This window comes from Diplotaxodon limnothrissa, linkage group LG9 (genome assembly GCF_057381915.1).
Source record: "Diplotaxodon limnothrissa isolate DT_005_m linkage group LG9, D_limnothrissa_male_GT1.1, whole genome shotgun sequence".
NCBI classification, from domain to species: Eukaryota; Metazoa; Chordata; class Actinopteri; order Cichliformes; family Cichlidae; genus Diplotaxodon; species Diplotaxodon limnothrissa.
This window is the reverse complement of record NC_140604.1, coordinates 31,938,863-31,953,822: the sequence shown is the minus strand read 5'-3', so window position 1 is coordinate 31,953,822 and position 14,960 is coordinate 31,938,863. Positions and strand designations below refer to the sequence as shown.

Below are 14,960 nucleotides of genomic sequence, written 5' to 3'. Positions count from 1 at the left end.
ACAACAATAGATTTTAGGTTTTTAATATTATTGAAAAATCCTGTTGAGACAGCCTCATTATATTTTGAGTCGTATAGTTTAGTATAGAATTCGGCACAGAAATGTGAAATTTCTCTAGGATTGTCAGAGACAATGCCATTAATATTTAGTTGATGAATAGAGTTTGTTTTTGATCTGTATTTTTCAAGTCTGAAAAAGTAAGCAGAATTTTGTTCGCCCTCCTCCAGCCACCTCTTCCTGGATCTTATGAAAGCACCCTCAGCCTTGCGTCGATATAAACCGTCCAGTTTATTTTGAAGTTCTAGTAAACTTAATTTATCTTCCTCTGAGATTTCTTCTGGGGACTTCTAGTAATAAGAGGCAATTCTGCTTATTACTTCTTGTTCTTCAGCTTTCCTTAATTTAGCAATTTGACTCCCGTATCTTCTCAAGAATTTGCATGCTTCAAATTTAAAAAGTTCCCAATTGGTACAAAAGGACTTCTCTCTGTTAGCTTTGTTCCAATAATAAACAATTACTTTATTAATCTGCATGTTAACTATTTTATCTTTTAGTAAAGAATTATTTAGCTTCCAGTAAGAGAATTTATGAGGTATAGTATCCAGTGTAAACATTTGGACGTTAATGTGAATTGGTCTATGATCAGTGAGGGGGGTGGCAAGTATATTAACAGTAATATTATCTTTATCAATACAGTCAGAAACAAGCCAAAAGTCAACACGTGATTGCCTGGATCCTGTCTTATTGCTCCAAGTAAAGAGTCTATCATCTGGAAATTTTTCTCTCCAAATATCCACAAGATTAAAGTTTGCACTGTATGAAGACTGCTGCCCTGGAGGCCACCTATCAACCGTATTGTCTAAAGCAATGTTAAAGTCTCCACCAATTAAGAGGACTGAATTTGGGTATTTGGAGAGCCAGAAATTAATTCTTTCTTCTAAGGAGTCAAGTAATTTATCATTTTCAGTTTTATTATTGTAACCATATATATTTACTGCAATGAAAGTACTGTTATTGTGTCTGATTAGTGAGCAGAGGTAGTGTCCTAAGGTGTCACAGTCAGAGTGTAACACATCTCCAGAAAAATAATTTTTAAGCGTGGCAACTCCAGCAGAACGCTCAGAGCCATGGGACAACCAGACTTCATTACCCCATTGTGATTTCCAAAAATTTGTATCAGCAGGTGTGGAATGACTCTCTTGGAAAAAGCAAAAATCTGTTTTAAATTGTTTGGCAAATAAAACAAAGCTTTGCGTTTACATGTTTGTCTTAAACCCCTGGTATTAAGAGAAACAAATGAAAAAGACAAAGTTATTAGAAAAAAGAAAGAGAAAAAGTAAGTTCTAAACTTCTACAGCTAAGAACAGATCTATAGGATAAGGGGACCGGGTGCTGCACAATTTAGGTAGTAGAACAGTAAAAACCCTGAGTGACTAAGCTTATAAAAACACAGTATTTAACTATCTACTGTACTATGGTTTAAATATAGCTTTTTATAAATAAACACACTCTTCAACACAAAATAAAGCTTTAACCTGAGGGTGAAACTATCAAGTTCACCATGTAAACAAGCTTACAGAAATGTCATTTCGGAGACTGAATAAGCGTCTCTATGAAGGAGGGAAAACTTCTGATCCACTGATGAATCCTCGGCCTCCCACGAAATAAGCCGGCTTACCCTCCTTACGGGCTTTGTCTATCATCGGCCACAGTTTGTCACGACGTTCTCTGTCCTCCCTGGACAGATCTTCAGCGAACCTCAAATGATTGTCCTGCAGGTAGGAGGATGTTTTGGCTGCTTTCCATACAGCATCTCTGTAGATTTGGGAGGTGAACTGCACGATGATGCCTCTAGGTCTGGTGCTACCTTGTCTCTTGGCTCCGAGTCGGTGTACGGTGTCGATGACGTCAGGCAGCCTATGATTTTGTTCTGGCAGAACAGACTGGCATATCACAGTCACCTTTCCCCTTACGTCTTCTTTCTCAGCCTGCCAACTGTGGCACGCGTGCCTAGGGTTGCCGACCCCTGGTGTACAGTATCTTATGGATATATTACTCCAGTGTTTTTTCTCAAAGTTTTCTATGAAACTTTGCTGTTGAGGAGTACTTGGTGAGGGCTAGTTCTTTTAGGTTCAGCAGCTAACAAGATGGTGTATCGGTCAGGATACAGGAGAACAACAGGCTTCCACTTTGCTGGATTGTCACCGCCAGCTGTTTTATTGCCACACAATATTGCAGAACATAGACATAAAACCCCAGAGCCTTTTATACATTTGCACTGTCTACTGCTGTAACAAAATAAATTTCCCACGCTCGGGACTAATAAAGGTTATCTTATCTTATGCAACCGAGTCTCCCATACTGGCATCCTTACACTGGCTGCGAGTTAGGTTTTGAATTCATTTTAAGATTTTATTATGTGTTTTTAAGGCGTTGCATGGGTTAGGACCCTCAAACCTTTCTGATCTTTTAAATTGGTTCGCTCCTGCAAGATCACTGAAGTCTGTGGTTTAAAAGCTCTTAGCTGTCCCAACGTCCAGATTAAACACAGAGGATAAGAAAGGTCTGGCCTCTCTTATCTGGAAACAAAATTAACAAAATTGATTGAAAAACCTGTTGCAAAAATTCCTTTTTGTTTAGTTTTGTGAAGCTACAAACTGATGAACTAGATTACTGGTAGAATGATGTATAAATTAAACATGGTTTGCCCTCTTATGCATATTGTATTGATGTATCATGACTAGTGATGTGCAATACCACTGATTTACTTTCGGATCCGATACCAAGTAAACTTCAGGGTGGTATCGACGATACCTAGTACAAAAACTTATTTTATTTATTGTATCTCAAATTTTAGTGTCATCATGATAACAGGACATCAGACTACTTGTTCTTATCACATAATAAAGCTGAATTCATCATGGCACCTTTAAGTTCAAGAATTGCTATAATCTCTGCAACGTTCAGCTTTCAGAATTTGTCTTAAACAGCATAAAAGCATGGATCCATCACACCTTGTATCAGGAAAACGTTGATGAACTCTGAACAAATGAAACCACAACTTTAAAAAAATGAGCTCCCAAAATTAATTGTTTCGACATCTTAAACACAAAATCATAAGTTTTAATACCTACAGCAAGTTTAAGGAAAAATAAAAGATTTTAAAGATGTTTCAAATTTTTCTCAAATATAAAACAGCAGATGGAACTTACATGCATCTTCTATGGGATTGTCTAAAAATATCTAAATTCTGGCTCTGCATCAACAAGAAAATGAACTTGATACTAAACTTTAAGATATATAAACATCCGGGTCAATTCTTACCACAGTTGCTGCCTCTGAATAAAAATCTGGACAAAAAGGGATCCACATTATTAAATAAGCTTATGTTTAATGTCAGGAGATGTGTTATTGAACTGGATTATGGAGCAGCCCCCCTACTGTAACTCAGTGTTACAAGGAAACTTCATAACTTTCAGGTCAGATTTTTAATAAGCTGCAGGAACCCTGTTCAGTGTGAGTGGAGAGCAGCCAAGTCTCCTCCTCTGATAAACCTCCATCTGTGCCACTGAAAATAGTTCATCTGACTTTGACTGTAAACATGTTTCCATTTGTCACTTCAGCCTTTACTCTGAAATACAGGAAATGAAATCACAGCTCAAACTTCTTCATCCAACTGCTGGAACAAAGCGAACCACTCGACATGAACACTGACGCAGAACAGTTTAGAAAGCTTAAAATGAGACTAGGGAACCATTTTCATTCATAGTTGCCTCATCAGATCTTTATAGGAGATTCACTCTGAACTCTGTGGAGCCTGATCTCAAGGGTTTTGAGTCTGACCCTGAAACCAGAAGAGGATCTTTCTGTCTCTTCATATTCACTGTGATGGGAGTGATTTCAGCCCTGAGTGATCACGCTGATGTTTGCACAGAGCAGATAATTTAGTGAATGTTTTGGGACATTGGTAACAGTGAAACAGTTTATTAGTAACGTGGGATCGTTTGTGTTTGGAGTATGAACTGAGATTCCTGAAGCTCTTGTCACACTGGTCACAGCTGTAGTTTCCTTCCATGTGTGCACATTCATGCTTGTTACGATTAGCTGATTGTGAGAATCTTTTGTCACAGTGTCTGCACTTGTATGGTTTCTCCCCTGTGTGGACTCGTTTGTGTCTTTTAAGCTCACCTGCAGTAATGAAAGATGACCCACACTGATCACAGAGGTGCTTTTTTGTCCCACTGTGAATGAGTTCATGTCGTTTTAATCCCCTTAATGTGGTGAAGCTTCTCCCACATTCTTTGCAGTATTTCAGTTCTTCTCCAGTGTGTCTACGTTGATGTGTTTTTAGGTCAGCTTTCCAACTGAAAGTTTTTCCAGAGAGGTCACAATGAAAGTCTTTCCCACCACCACAGTGATGACAGGGTTGAGAACTGGATCCATCTGTGTCGCTCTGCTTCTAAACAAAGACACAAAGACAGTGTAAGTCAGTCCTTCACCATTTTTATCCTGAATGTCGCCTGAAATAAAGAGCAAATAAAAAACAAACAAAATCATAACTGAAATGAAAATCTGAATAATCACTCAGAGCTGCTGAGATTCGGGCATTTCGAGCAAAATAAAATTATATTAAAAAACTCGATTCAGGATTTTAATGAATTGATGTCATGTTATCCAAGCCAGAATCGATTTTAATCGTAAATCGATTATCAAAACCCACCCCTAGCTGAGACAATTTAATGAGCAGAGTTGTTCCAAACAGTCAGGCTAAAATGACAAGATAACAATATAAATACATACCTCACAGTAACTGCACTTGTTGAGTCTCTTTCTGGTGTGGATCTGTTGGTGTCGTCTCAGGTAACGTGGAGATTTAAAAGTCTTCTCACACAGGTCACATTTATAAGGTCTCTCCTCAGTGTGGGTAAACATGTGTTGTTGTAAGTCTCTGTCTGTGACAAACTGTTTGCCACACTGATCACAGCAGTACACATCATGTCCGGTGTGAATGCGTAGGTGTGTATTTCGGTTCCCTAACCGGCTGAAGGTTTTCCCACAGATGTCACAGCTGTATGCCTTAATTCCAGAGTGGGTAACTAGATGATTCTGTAAGCTGCTACTGTGAGTAAAAGCTTTGTCACACTGATCACAGCTGTACGCTTTAACTCCACTGTGGATGAGTTGGTGTGTTTTTAGGGAACGCTTCCAGGAAAAAGTCTTTTCACACAAGTCACAGCTGTACGGTTTCTCTCCAGTGTGGATGACCTGATGACATTTTAGTGTAGACTTAGCAGGAAAATCCTTCCCACAATCATCACAGGTGTGTGTTTTCTCTCCCTTTCTTGGTTGAGGTTTGTCGGCCTCCTGAGAGCGCTGACTTCTCGCTCCATGTTGGTCCTGCAGTGACAGAGATACAAACAGAGGCAGTGAGTGAAATGCAGTCGTGGAACAAACTCAACCTTCAAACTCCCTCCATTAACACTAGTTTTAAACCTGAAGGTGGAGCGTGGCACCAAACACATTAAAGGTCTCTTATCCCCACCTGCTGGTAGTTCTGACACATTACATTCAACCTGGTGTTAAAAATAATTCATGACTTTTCAAACACTCTAAAATATTTTTTCCTTATTTTCCTTACTTTTACTCCCCACACAAAAAGGACTTTCTACTCATTGTATTTTCAAAACAGACTTTTTTACTTTTGGTTTGAGAAATTTGAGGGGAGTTATTTCATCACTAAGGGCATCAAACATCAAACCAATTTGAGCCTGAAAAGTAACACATGAAAGACAATCCTGATCGTGTACTAATCACCAGGGTATGAAACATAAAAAGAGATGAAAGAGGCAAAACTGTGAGTCATAGTCAGGAGTTAAAGTGAGACGTTAGGGCTGCACAATTAATCGTTAGAAAATCGCGATCTCAATTCATACTTATGTGCGATCTCATTTACAAATGACAACGATTAAAAAAAAAGAAGAAACAAAAGATGACGATTGTACCGCATTTTGATCCGGGACATGAAAACAAGCGCTCACTCTTCCTGCTCAACAAATGACATGGGCGGAGCCTTATACCACGAGATACAGAAGCCAGCTTGCTGATAAAATTGGCAGGGGAAAAAACAACGGAGAGCACGTGAGAGATGAAGCTGTAAAGGCCAAGAAAGTGACAGGAGAAAATCCGTCCCGGTCAACCACCCAAACATCAATAACGGGAACCTTATACAGCGCTGTCGAACTCCCGCAGGCACAAAGAAATTATGGAGGCTTTCACTTATCACCTGGCTAAAGATATGGCTCCCATCAACACTGTGCAAAACGAGGGATTTAGGAAAATGATCAACACCCTAGACCAGGGGTCGGCAACCTGCGGCTCCGGAGCCGCATGTGGCTCTTTAGTCCTTACAGTGCGGCTCCGCGTGGTTTGGGAAATAAATTAGAAGTATTTAGCTGAAGTGTATTTTATTTATGTTAGTTCTTTGTTAACTTGTAGTTCTAAATTGGAAGATTATTGTGATATTGAAATATAAAAATAAAATTATATTCTATTTTTTTTTCCCGCTCAAAATAAGCGTCACACTGGCGGAAGCCGATATACCCCCCGAAACGCCGTGCAATTTATCGAGACTTTCAACCCCATGTAGGACAATTATGGATCTTCGGATCCACATTATGTCAGCAGCTGTTCTCCACCGTGAACTATGTTAAAAACAAACACCGCTCATGCCTCACAGATGACAGCTTATAGTCCTGCGAGAAGATGAAAGTGACTTCGTACAACCCCGATCTGCAGACGCTGTGCGCAGAGGTTCAGGAGCAGAAGTCCCATTGTAAACATATCAGGGCAGACCCGACGATGTTTGTACACTCAACAAAAATATAAACGCAACACTTTTGTCTTTGCTCCCATTCCCCATGGGATGGACGTAGAGACCTAAAATTCATTCCAGATACACAATATAACCATCCCTCCCAAACAGTGGTCACAAATCAGTCCAAATATGTGGTAGTGGGCACATCTGCCATATTGAGATAATCCATCCCACCTCACAGGTGTGCCACATCAGGATGCTGATCTGACATCATGAGTAGCGCACAGGTGTACCTCAGACTGCCCACAACAAAAGGCCACCCTGGAATGTGCAGTTCTTTGAGCTATTGGGGGTCTGGGGACCCAGAACCGGTCAGTCTCTGGTGTGACCACCATTTGCCTCATGCAGTGCAACACATCGTCGCATGGAGTCTATCAGATTGTCAATTGTGGCCTGTGGAATGTTGGTCCACTCCACTTCAATGGCTGTGCGAGGTTGTTGGATATTCGTGGGAACTGGTACACGCTGTCGTATACGCCGGTCAAGCACATCCCGAACATGCTCAATGGGTGACATGTCCGGTGAGTATGCTGGCCATGCAAGAACTGGGACATTCTCAGCTGCCATCTGCCCTGAACAATGTGAACCATGATTCATCCGTGAAGCGCACACCTCTCCAACGTGCCAGACGCCATCGGATGTGAGCATTTGCCCACACAAGTCTGTTATGGCGACGAGCTGGAGTCAGGTCAAGACCCCGATGAGGACGACGGGCATGCAGTTGAGCGTCCCTGAGACGGTTTCTGACAGTTTGTGCAGAAATTGTTTGGTTGTGCAAACCAATTGTTCCAGCAGCTGTCTGGGTGGCTGGTCTCAGACGATCTTGGAGGTGAACCTGCTGGATGTGGAGGTCCTGGGCTGGTGTGGTTACACGAGGTCTGCGGTTGTGAGGCCGGTTGGATGTGCTGCCATATTCTCTGAAACGCCTGTGGAGATGGCTTATGGTTGAGAAATGAACATTCAATGCACGGGCGACAGATCTGGTTGACATTCCTGCTGTCAGCATGCCAATTGCACGCTCCCTCATTGCTTGTGGCATCTGTGGCATTTTGCTGTGAGACAAAACTGCACATTCCAGGGTGGCCTTTTGTTGTGGGCAGTCTGAGGTACACCTGTGCACTACTCATGATGTCAGATAATCCATCCCACCTGTGAGGTGGGATGGATTATCTCAATATAGCAGATGTGCCCACTACCACACATTTGGACTGATTTGTGACCACTGTTTGGGAGGGATGGTTATATTGTGTATCTGGAATGAATTTTAGGTCTCTACGTCCATCCCATGGGGAATGGGAGCAGTAACAAAGGTGTTGCGTTTATATTTTTGTTCAGTGTATGAACATACTTTTCAGCATCTCTTTATTGACCACTTTTCACACACGGTTGCTGTACGTATACAGCCGGCTGTAGCTTTTCAGCTCACAGCCCGACACACACCAACACAACAGCATAGAGAGCACAGACTTTAAGGCGGCGAGGCGTGATTGCGGGTCCCGCTCAGATGCATCTGCCTCCCCTGCAGCAGCGCTGCAGACCACGCCCCGCCACACACATTAACCAGGTAAAATACATATTTAGGCAGAATTTTGCAAATATCTATTTTTCATCTTTTAGCAGCATAGTGCTTTTTTCCAGTTTTTTTTTTTTAAAGTCAGGTCAAGGCTCCAAAAGCCCAAAGGCGATATAAGGGTGGCGGCTCACAGCAGTTTTTCTTTGCTACATGGATCATTTTAGTTCAGCTGGGTGTCTTTCCTTTTGTTATATTTCTTTAAGAGTTCAAAATGTGTTAATTACAGAAATAAAATGTAATTTTCTCTGTAGCACTTCATGGACTTCATAAGCAACACACCTTAGTTGTTCACACAAAGCATAAAGGTAAAAACAATATATACAGTGTTATCTTCATTTGAGATGTCAAAAAGTATTTGCGCCCCCATCGTTTTCTTTTGCGTGGAACCCGGGTCCAAATGGCTCTTTGGGTGTTAAAGGTTGCTGACCCCTACCCTAGACAAACGCTACACAGTGCCATCCTGCAACTATTTTTCAAATGTTGCACTACCTGCTGTATACACGCAGTGTCGAGCAACGGTGGAGACTAAATTGTTCTTATGTTCAGTCTCAACTATTACGAAGTTGATGTGCAGTTAATAAGTGTAATAAATATTTATATTAGAAAAGAAAATCGTGAGAGAATCGTGATCTCAATTCTAAGCAAAAAAATTGTGATTCTCATTTTATGCAAAATCGTGCAGCCCTATGAGACGTTGTTCTTCTTTCTTTTTTGCACAGCACCTGAACAAACAGGTAATTTCAAATGCAGCGTTTCTATCAACAAACATCAGCAAACACACAAACTGTTTGTGTGCAGTTTGTCTCACAGTGTGTTGCTGGCTAAAGGTCCAGCTGCTGTACATCACAGGGAGAGAAAAGAAAGAGAGCTAACTTCACTCAGAGATGGAGAAAGATAAGACACACAGGACAGGAGAGGAAGAAGAGAGGTTAGATTTAAAGGGAAGGACTGCTCAGTGGGATTTGATCAACTGGAGATTAAAGCTTACATGTAAGTCCTCATGTGTTGAAATCAGATATTGGGTCTGTACTAGAGATGGCACGATACCACTTTGTTATGTCCGATACCAATATCATAAATTTGGATATCTGCCAATACCAATATGAATCTGATACTGTGTGTTTTTAATCAATAAAACTGACCACCACTGGTGGTCAGAGGGCCCGGTGGCGCCAGTGTCCGGCAGCCTCGCCTCTGTCAGTGCGCCCCAGGGTGGCTGTGGCTACAATGTAGCTGCCATCGCCAGTGTGTGAATGTGTGTGTGAATGGGTGAATGACTGAATGTAGTGTAAAGCGCTTTGGGGTCCTATGGACTAGAAAAGCGCTATACAAATGCAGGCCATTTACCATTTACATTTTTTAATATCATGATCAAGTAAAAAAACAAACAAAAAAAAACACTAAACGTATTCTGTTATACCTGTATGCAAAAAATACACTGCACCCAAAATATTTCATAGTTCAGCAATACTGACCAATCTAATGAATGTAAACCTACTCCATCCTCCCTATTCTGGTATTTTAAAGAGTAAGCAACCTAACTAATAGGGCTCTAAAACTCCCAGCAAAAAAAAACAAAAACAAAAGGCAACCACCCACCCTCCACCTCATGATACTTGCAAGGAAATCAATTATTTTTCAAGAATATTTAAATAGATTCAACATCTTCAACAGATTTGCAGACTGCACAGATGAGACCTTCCCAAAGGAAAAAGTAGTATAGCTTACTAGGGTATATTAGACTTGATAGTTACGATATACAGTAATGAACTTCTATACATTTTATATCAGATTAAAACTTTGGGTGTAAGCTTCGTATAATTATTTATTAAAAGATAGACATTTTAAATGAGAATAAGAAAGAAAAGCATGTAAGTCCTCATGTGTTGAAATCAGATCTTGGGTCTGTACATGTGTCATTATGTCTTTTTTTTCAGATTATGAAACATGCTGCAAAACAATCTGAGGCAGATTAACTGTGCCGCCTCAGATGCAGCCTTTTCCAGGCAGTAGAATTGCTAACATGCTAACACAGTTTAATGAGCAGAGTTGTTCCAAACAGTCAGGCTAAAATGACAAGATAACAATATAAATACATACCTCACAGTAACTGCACTTGTAGAGTCTCTTTCTGGTGTGGATCTGTTGGTGTAGTCTCAGGTAATGTGGAGATTTAAAAGTCTTCTCACACAGGTCACATTTATAAGGTCTCTCCTCGGTGTGGGTAAACATGTGTTGTTGTAACTGTGAGCCTGTTGTAAACTGTTTGCCACACTGATCACAGCAGTACACATTTTCTCTGGTGTGAATGCGTAGGTGTATATTTCGGTACCCTTTCCGGCTGAAAGTTTTCCCACAGATGTCACAGCTGTATGCCTTAATTCCAGAGTGGGTAACTAGATGATTCTGTAAGCTGCTACTGTGAGTAAAAGCTCTGCCACACTGATCACAGCTGTACGCTTTAACTCCACTGTGGATGAGTTGGTGTCTTTTTAGAGCAACCTTCCAGGAAAAAGTCTTTCCACACAAGTCACAGCTGAACGGTTTCTCTCCAGTGTGGATGACCTGATGATATTTTAGTGACTCCTTCAGAGTAAACTTCTTCCCACACTTGTCACAGCTGTATGTTTTCTCTCTCTTTCTTCTGTGAGGTTTGTCGGCCTCCTGAGAGCGCTGACTTCTCGCTCCATGTTGGTCCTGCAGTGACAGAGATACAAACAGAGGCAGTGAGTGAAATGCAGTCGTGGAACAAACTCAACCTTCAAACTCCCTCCATTAACACTAGTTTTAAACCTGAAGGTGGAGTGTGGCACCAAACACCTTAAAGGTCTCTTATCCCCACCTGCTGGTAGTAGAAACACATTACATCCAACCTGGTGTTAAAAATAATTCATGACTGTTCAAACAGTAAAATAATTTTTTCCTTACTTTTACTCCCCACATTAAAAAAAAAAAGGACTTTCTACTCATTGTATTTTCAAAACAGTCTTTTTACTTTTGGTTGGAGGAATTTGAGGAGAGTTATTTCAGAATCAGAATCAGAATACTTTATTTATCCCTGGGGGAAATTATTTTTTGTTACAGTGCTCCATTATAAACCAACATTAAGACAAGACAGACAATATGCTAACTAAGAATAGTACAATATATACATATACATACATACATACATACATACATACATACATAAGTCACTCATAAATAAATAGCTGGAAAAGAAACATGTGTAGTTGTAGCAGTAACCAGTGTGTTAAGTGGATGCGTTGTACAGGGAGATGGCCACAGGCAGGAAAGATTTCCTGTGTCGTTCAGTGGTGCTTTTCGGTAATCTCAGTCTCTCACTGAACGAGCTCCTGTGACTGACCAACATGTCATGGAGTGGGTGGGAGGTGTTATCCAACATTGTCTTTATCTTGGACAGCATCCGCCTCTCCGACACCACCTTGAGGGAGTCCAGCTCCATCCCCACAACATTGCTGGCCTTACGGATTAGTTTATTAAGTCTGTTGGCATCTGCGACCCTCAGCCTGCTCCCCCAGCATGCAACAGCATAGAGGATCGCACTGGCCACAACAGACTCATAGAAAATCCTCAGCATTTTCTGGCAGATGTTGAAGGACCTCAGTCGCCTCAAAAAACTAGAGACGACTCTGGCCCTTCCTGTAAAGTGCTGTGGTGTTTTTAGCCCAGTCCAGTTTATTGTCAATGTTTACTCCAAGGTATTTATAGTCCTCCACAATGTCAACACTGACCCCCTGGATTGAAACAGGGGTCAAGTGTTTCCTGGTCTTCCTGAAGTCCACGATCAGTTCCTTGGTCTTTGCCACGTTGAGCTGCAGATGATTCTGCTCACACCACGTGACAAAGGAGTCGATCACAGCCCGGTACTCTGTCTCATCATCCCTGCTGATGCATCCAACCACCGCAGAGTCATCAGAAGACTTCTGAAGATGGCAGGTCTCTGTGCAGTGGCTGAAGTCTGTGGTGTAGAGGGTGAAGAGGAAGGGGGAGAGGACAGTCCCCTGTGGTGCCCCTGTGTTGCTGATCACCTTGTCAGACACACACTGTGGGAGACGTACATATTGTGGTCTTCCTGTCAGGTAATCAACAATCCAGGACACCAGAGAAGCATCCATTTAATCACTAACTGTGTTATTTAAAGACTGCATGAAGATCCTCTGCAGGTTAGTGCAGGATAAACAGGTTCGTTTGCTGAACTGTGATGGATTTAAAGTAAAGAACAGTGTGTGACTGGTGCACAGTGACTGTGGTGCTCATGTCACAGTTAGATTACATCAAGTGTAGCAGAGATTCATTTAAACTGAAGCTCATGATGCTGACATTCATTCACTGAGTTCCACCTTCATACCAACAGTATAGTGTCTAATATAACGACAGTGTACTGTCAGTGTAGAGGATGGAAATCAGCCAGGACAGCTCATGAAACATCTGCTGACATCTGGTTGAATTCAGTTGTGTACATCCACAGAGAGCAGCAGGTCAGCTGATCACAGCCTGTACTTTAAGAAAATCTACTGGAGCTCTCAACAGAAATTATTGTGAGCTGTGATTCTTTTCCCCACGCTGAGCCACTACAGCTGATTTTAGGGTTCCCACCTGCTCAATCCCACTTTAACCTCTTCCCTGCTCATGTTCCTGTTTAGAGGCAAAGTCACGCTCTACAGTGTAGGCAACAGAAAATACACACATGTTTTATTTTCCTTCATTTTCTAATTAACTGATTCAAACAGAGAACCTTTATTAGAAATAAATAGTTTGTATTTGATCTACTAATCTTATTTTATTATTACATTAACAAAGCACAAGGTTCAGTTAACTTTGGATAAAAACATGTGGTTAAAAAGTTCTTCAAGGAGCTACTTTTACTTTTTTACTCTGATTACATTTCAGAGCATTTTTTCTTTTTCACTGTTACTTAAGTAAAGAAGGTGAATGAATATTTTTACTGAAGTATTTTTAACACTAATATCTGTACTTCTACTTAAGTATAGAGTAAATGTACTTTTGCCTCCTCTGATCATTTCTATAATATTATTTATATCAGTGATGGCCAAATGAAGCTTTCTGAAACACTGAAGCTTTTATTGAAAAAGGTTCATTACTCGAAGCTTTTCAACACAGTCCTCTTTGGTGACATCTGCTGGCCAAAAATATGAAGAGCAGCTTGAATCTACAAATTATAATATAGAGCTTCATTATAATTGCCCACTCTACAGAGCTCAGCTGACAGCTTCTGTCTGATATCGGGCTGCTGTTGTGGTGCTTTGAACGTGTATTTTTTGGGGTGATGAAAAAACTGTTAGGTTTAATGTATGTGTTGTAGGTTGCCATTTAAAAAGCTACACAATGCCATTTAGAAAGCTAGAATGCTTCTGTTTGCTATCTAGGTAACCCACGCATATGACTACGTGCATGACATTGATAAGGGGAACAAGCAGCCTTGAGAAGAACAGATTCTACCAACAACAATCTGGGAGAGCTGCACTCCCATCATATAACCACACACAATGTATAATCACACTTGCACAGCACAATCACTTCGTAACCAGTTATAGTAGTTTCTCATAGGTAATACAGCAACAAGCTTTATGAATATTCATGTGTGTAACCAATAAAAACAACCTGCAGGGGGAAAAGCAAGTTGAAGTGGGTTGGAGACAACTGCTTCCCCCTCGCGAGTGAAAACTTGAGCTCTGTGTGACCTCGTTCCTGAGTGAGTTTCTGTTTATCCAGCAGTATCAGGGGTAAAACTCTGACAAATGTCCATTTGATTATTAATAATGTTGATGAATAAACCTTCCTTATTTTAACATGTGCTGTGGTCTCTAAAAAACAACATAATATACAACACAGTCATATAACAGGTTGGGAGGATGAGAGTTTTAGACGTGACTGATTATTTGGTGAAACTGTGATATTTTCCTCACCTCCTGTGTTGAGCTCATTGTTTCCTCTGTAGTGACTCAGCTGAGTCCAGATGGCTGAAAATGTTCCTCTGCTGCTCCGTCAGACTCTTCTCCTCCTGCTGATCAGCTGGGACACAAAACAGATCTTTGTTAGGCTCCACACTGCACTGAAGAGTCAAAGTGTCTCATATGTTCATCTGACAACACAAAGTACAAATTTCACTCTGATTGCTTGTAGAAATCTTGTGAGACGTGTTGTGCTGCAAAGTGAGGAAACTCTCTCACTCACTTATACTTCAGGAGGAACTTTGTGACATTGGCTCTAATATTCTAAGCAGCCCTTTACTATGACAGGGCCAGAAAGTCCTATTTGAAGGTTTGGGAGAAGGACCATGTTAAAGGTGGATTGGGGTTTATACACTTTGTTATGATACAGGTAAGGCTGTAAGAGCCTGAGAAGGTGTCCTGAATGAACCTCTAAAACCAGTTTTCAGCTAACGACTCTGCTTCAGTCTGGAAAACAGCAACTACAAGTTTAAAGACTCCATCAACAATTCACACCCAGCAACAGCCTGAACAGCTCCTC

General features: G+C 41.0%; 1 protein-coding gene across 1 annotated transcript; it reads right to left on the bottom strand.

Annotated features, from left to right (window-relative positions):
* Positions 1-3,880: 3,880 nt before the first annotated feature.
* Positions 3,881-14,413, bottom strand: LOC146625878 (uncharacterized). Its single transcript, XM_085362525.1, has 4 exons — positions 14,396-14,413; positions 10,548-11,144; positions 4,801-5,397; positions 3,881-4,459 (listed from the first exon to the last, which is right to left on the bottom strand). The coding sequence occupies exons 1-4, from the start codon at positions 14,411-14,413 to the stop codon at positions 3,881-3,883; spliced, it is 1,791 nt and encodes a 596-aa protein (XP_085218651.1).
* Positions 14,414-14,960: the final 547 nt, after the last annotated feature.

Coding starts and splice junctions, on each gene's coding strand:
- LOC146625878 (XM_085362525.1), bottom strand. Junction 5,398..10,547: donor ACAAGTGCAGTTACTGTGAG/GTATGTATTTAT, acceptor CTGTCACTGCAG/GACCAACATGGAGCGAGAAG. Junction 4,460..4,800: donor ACAAGTGCAGTTACTGTGAG/GTATGTATTTAT, acceptor GTCTTTGTTTAG/AAGCAGAGCGACACAGATGG.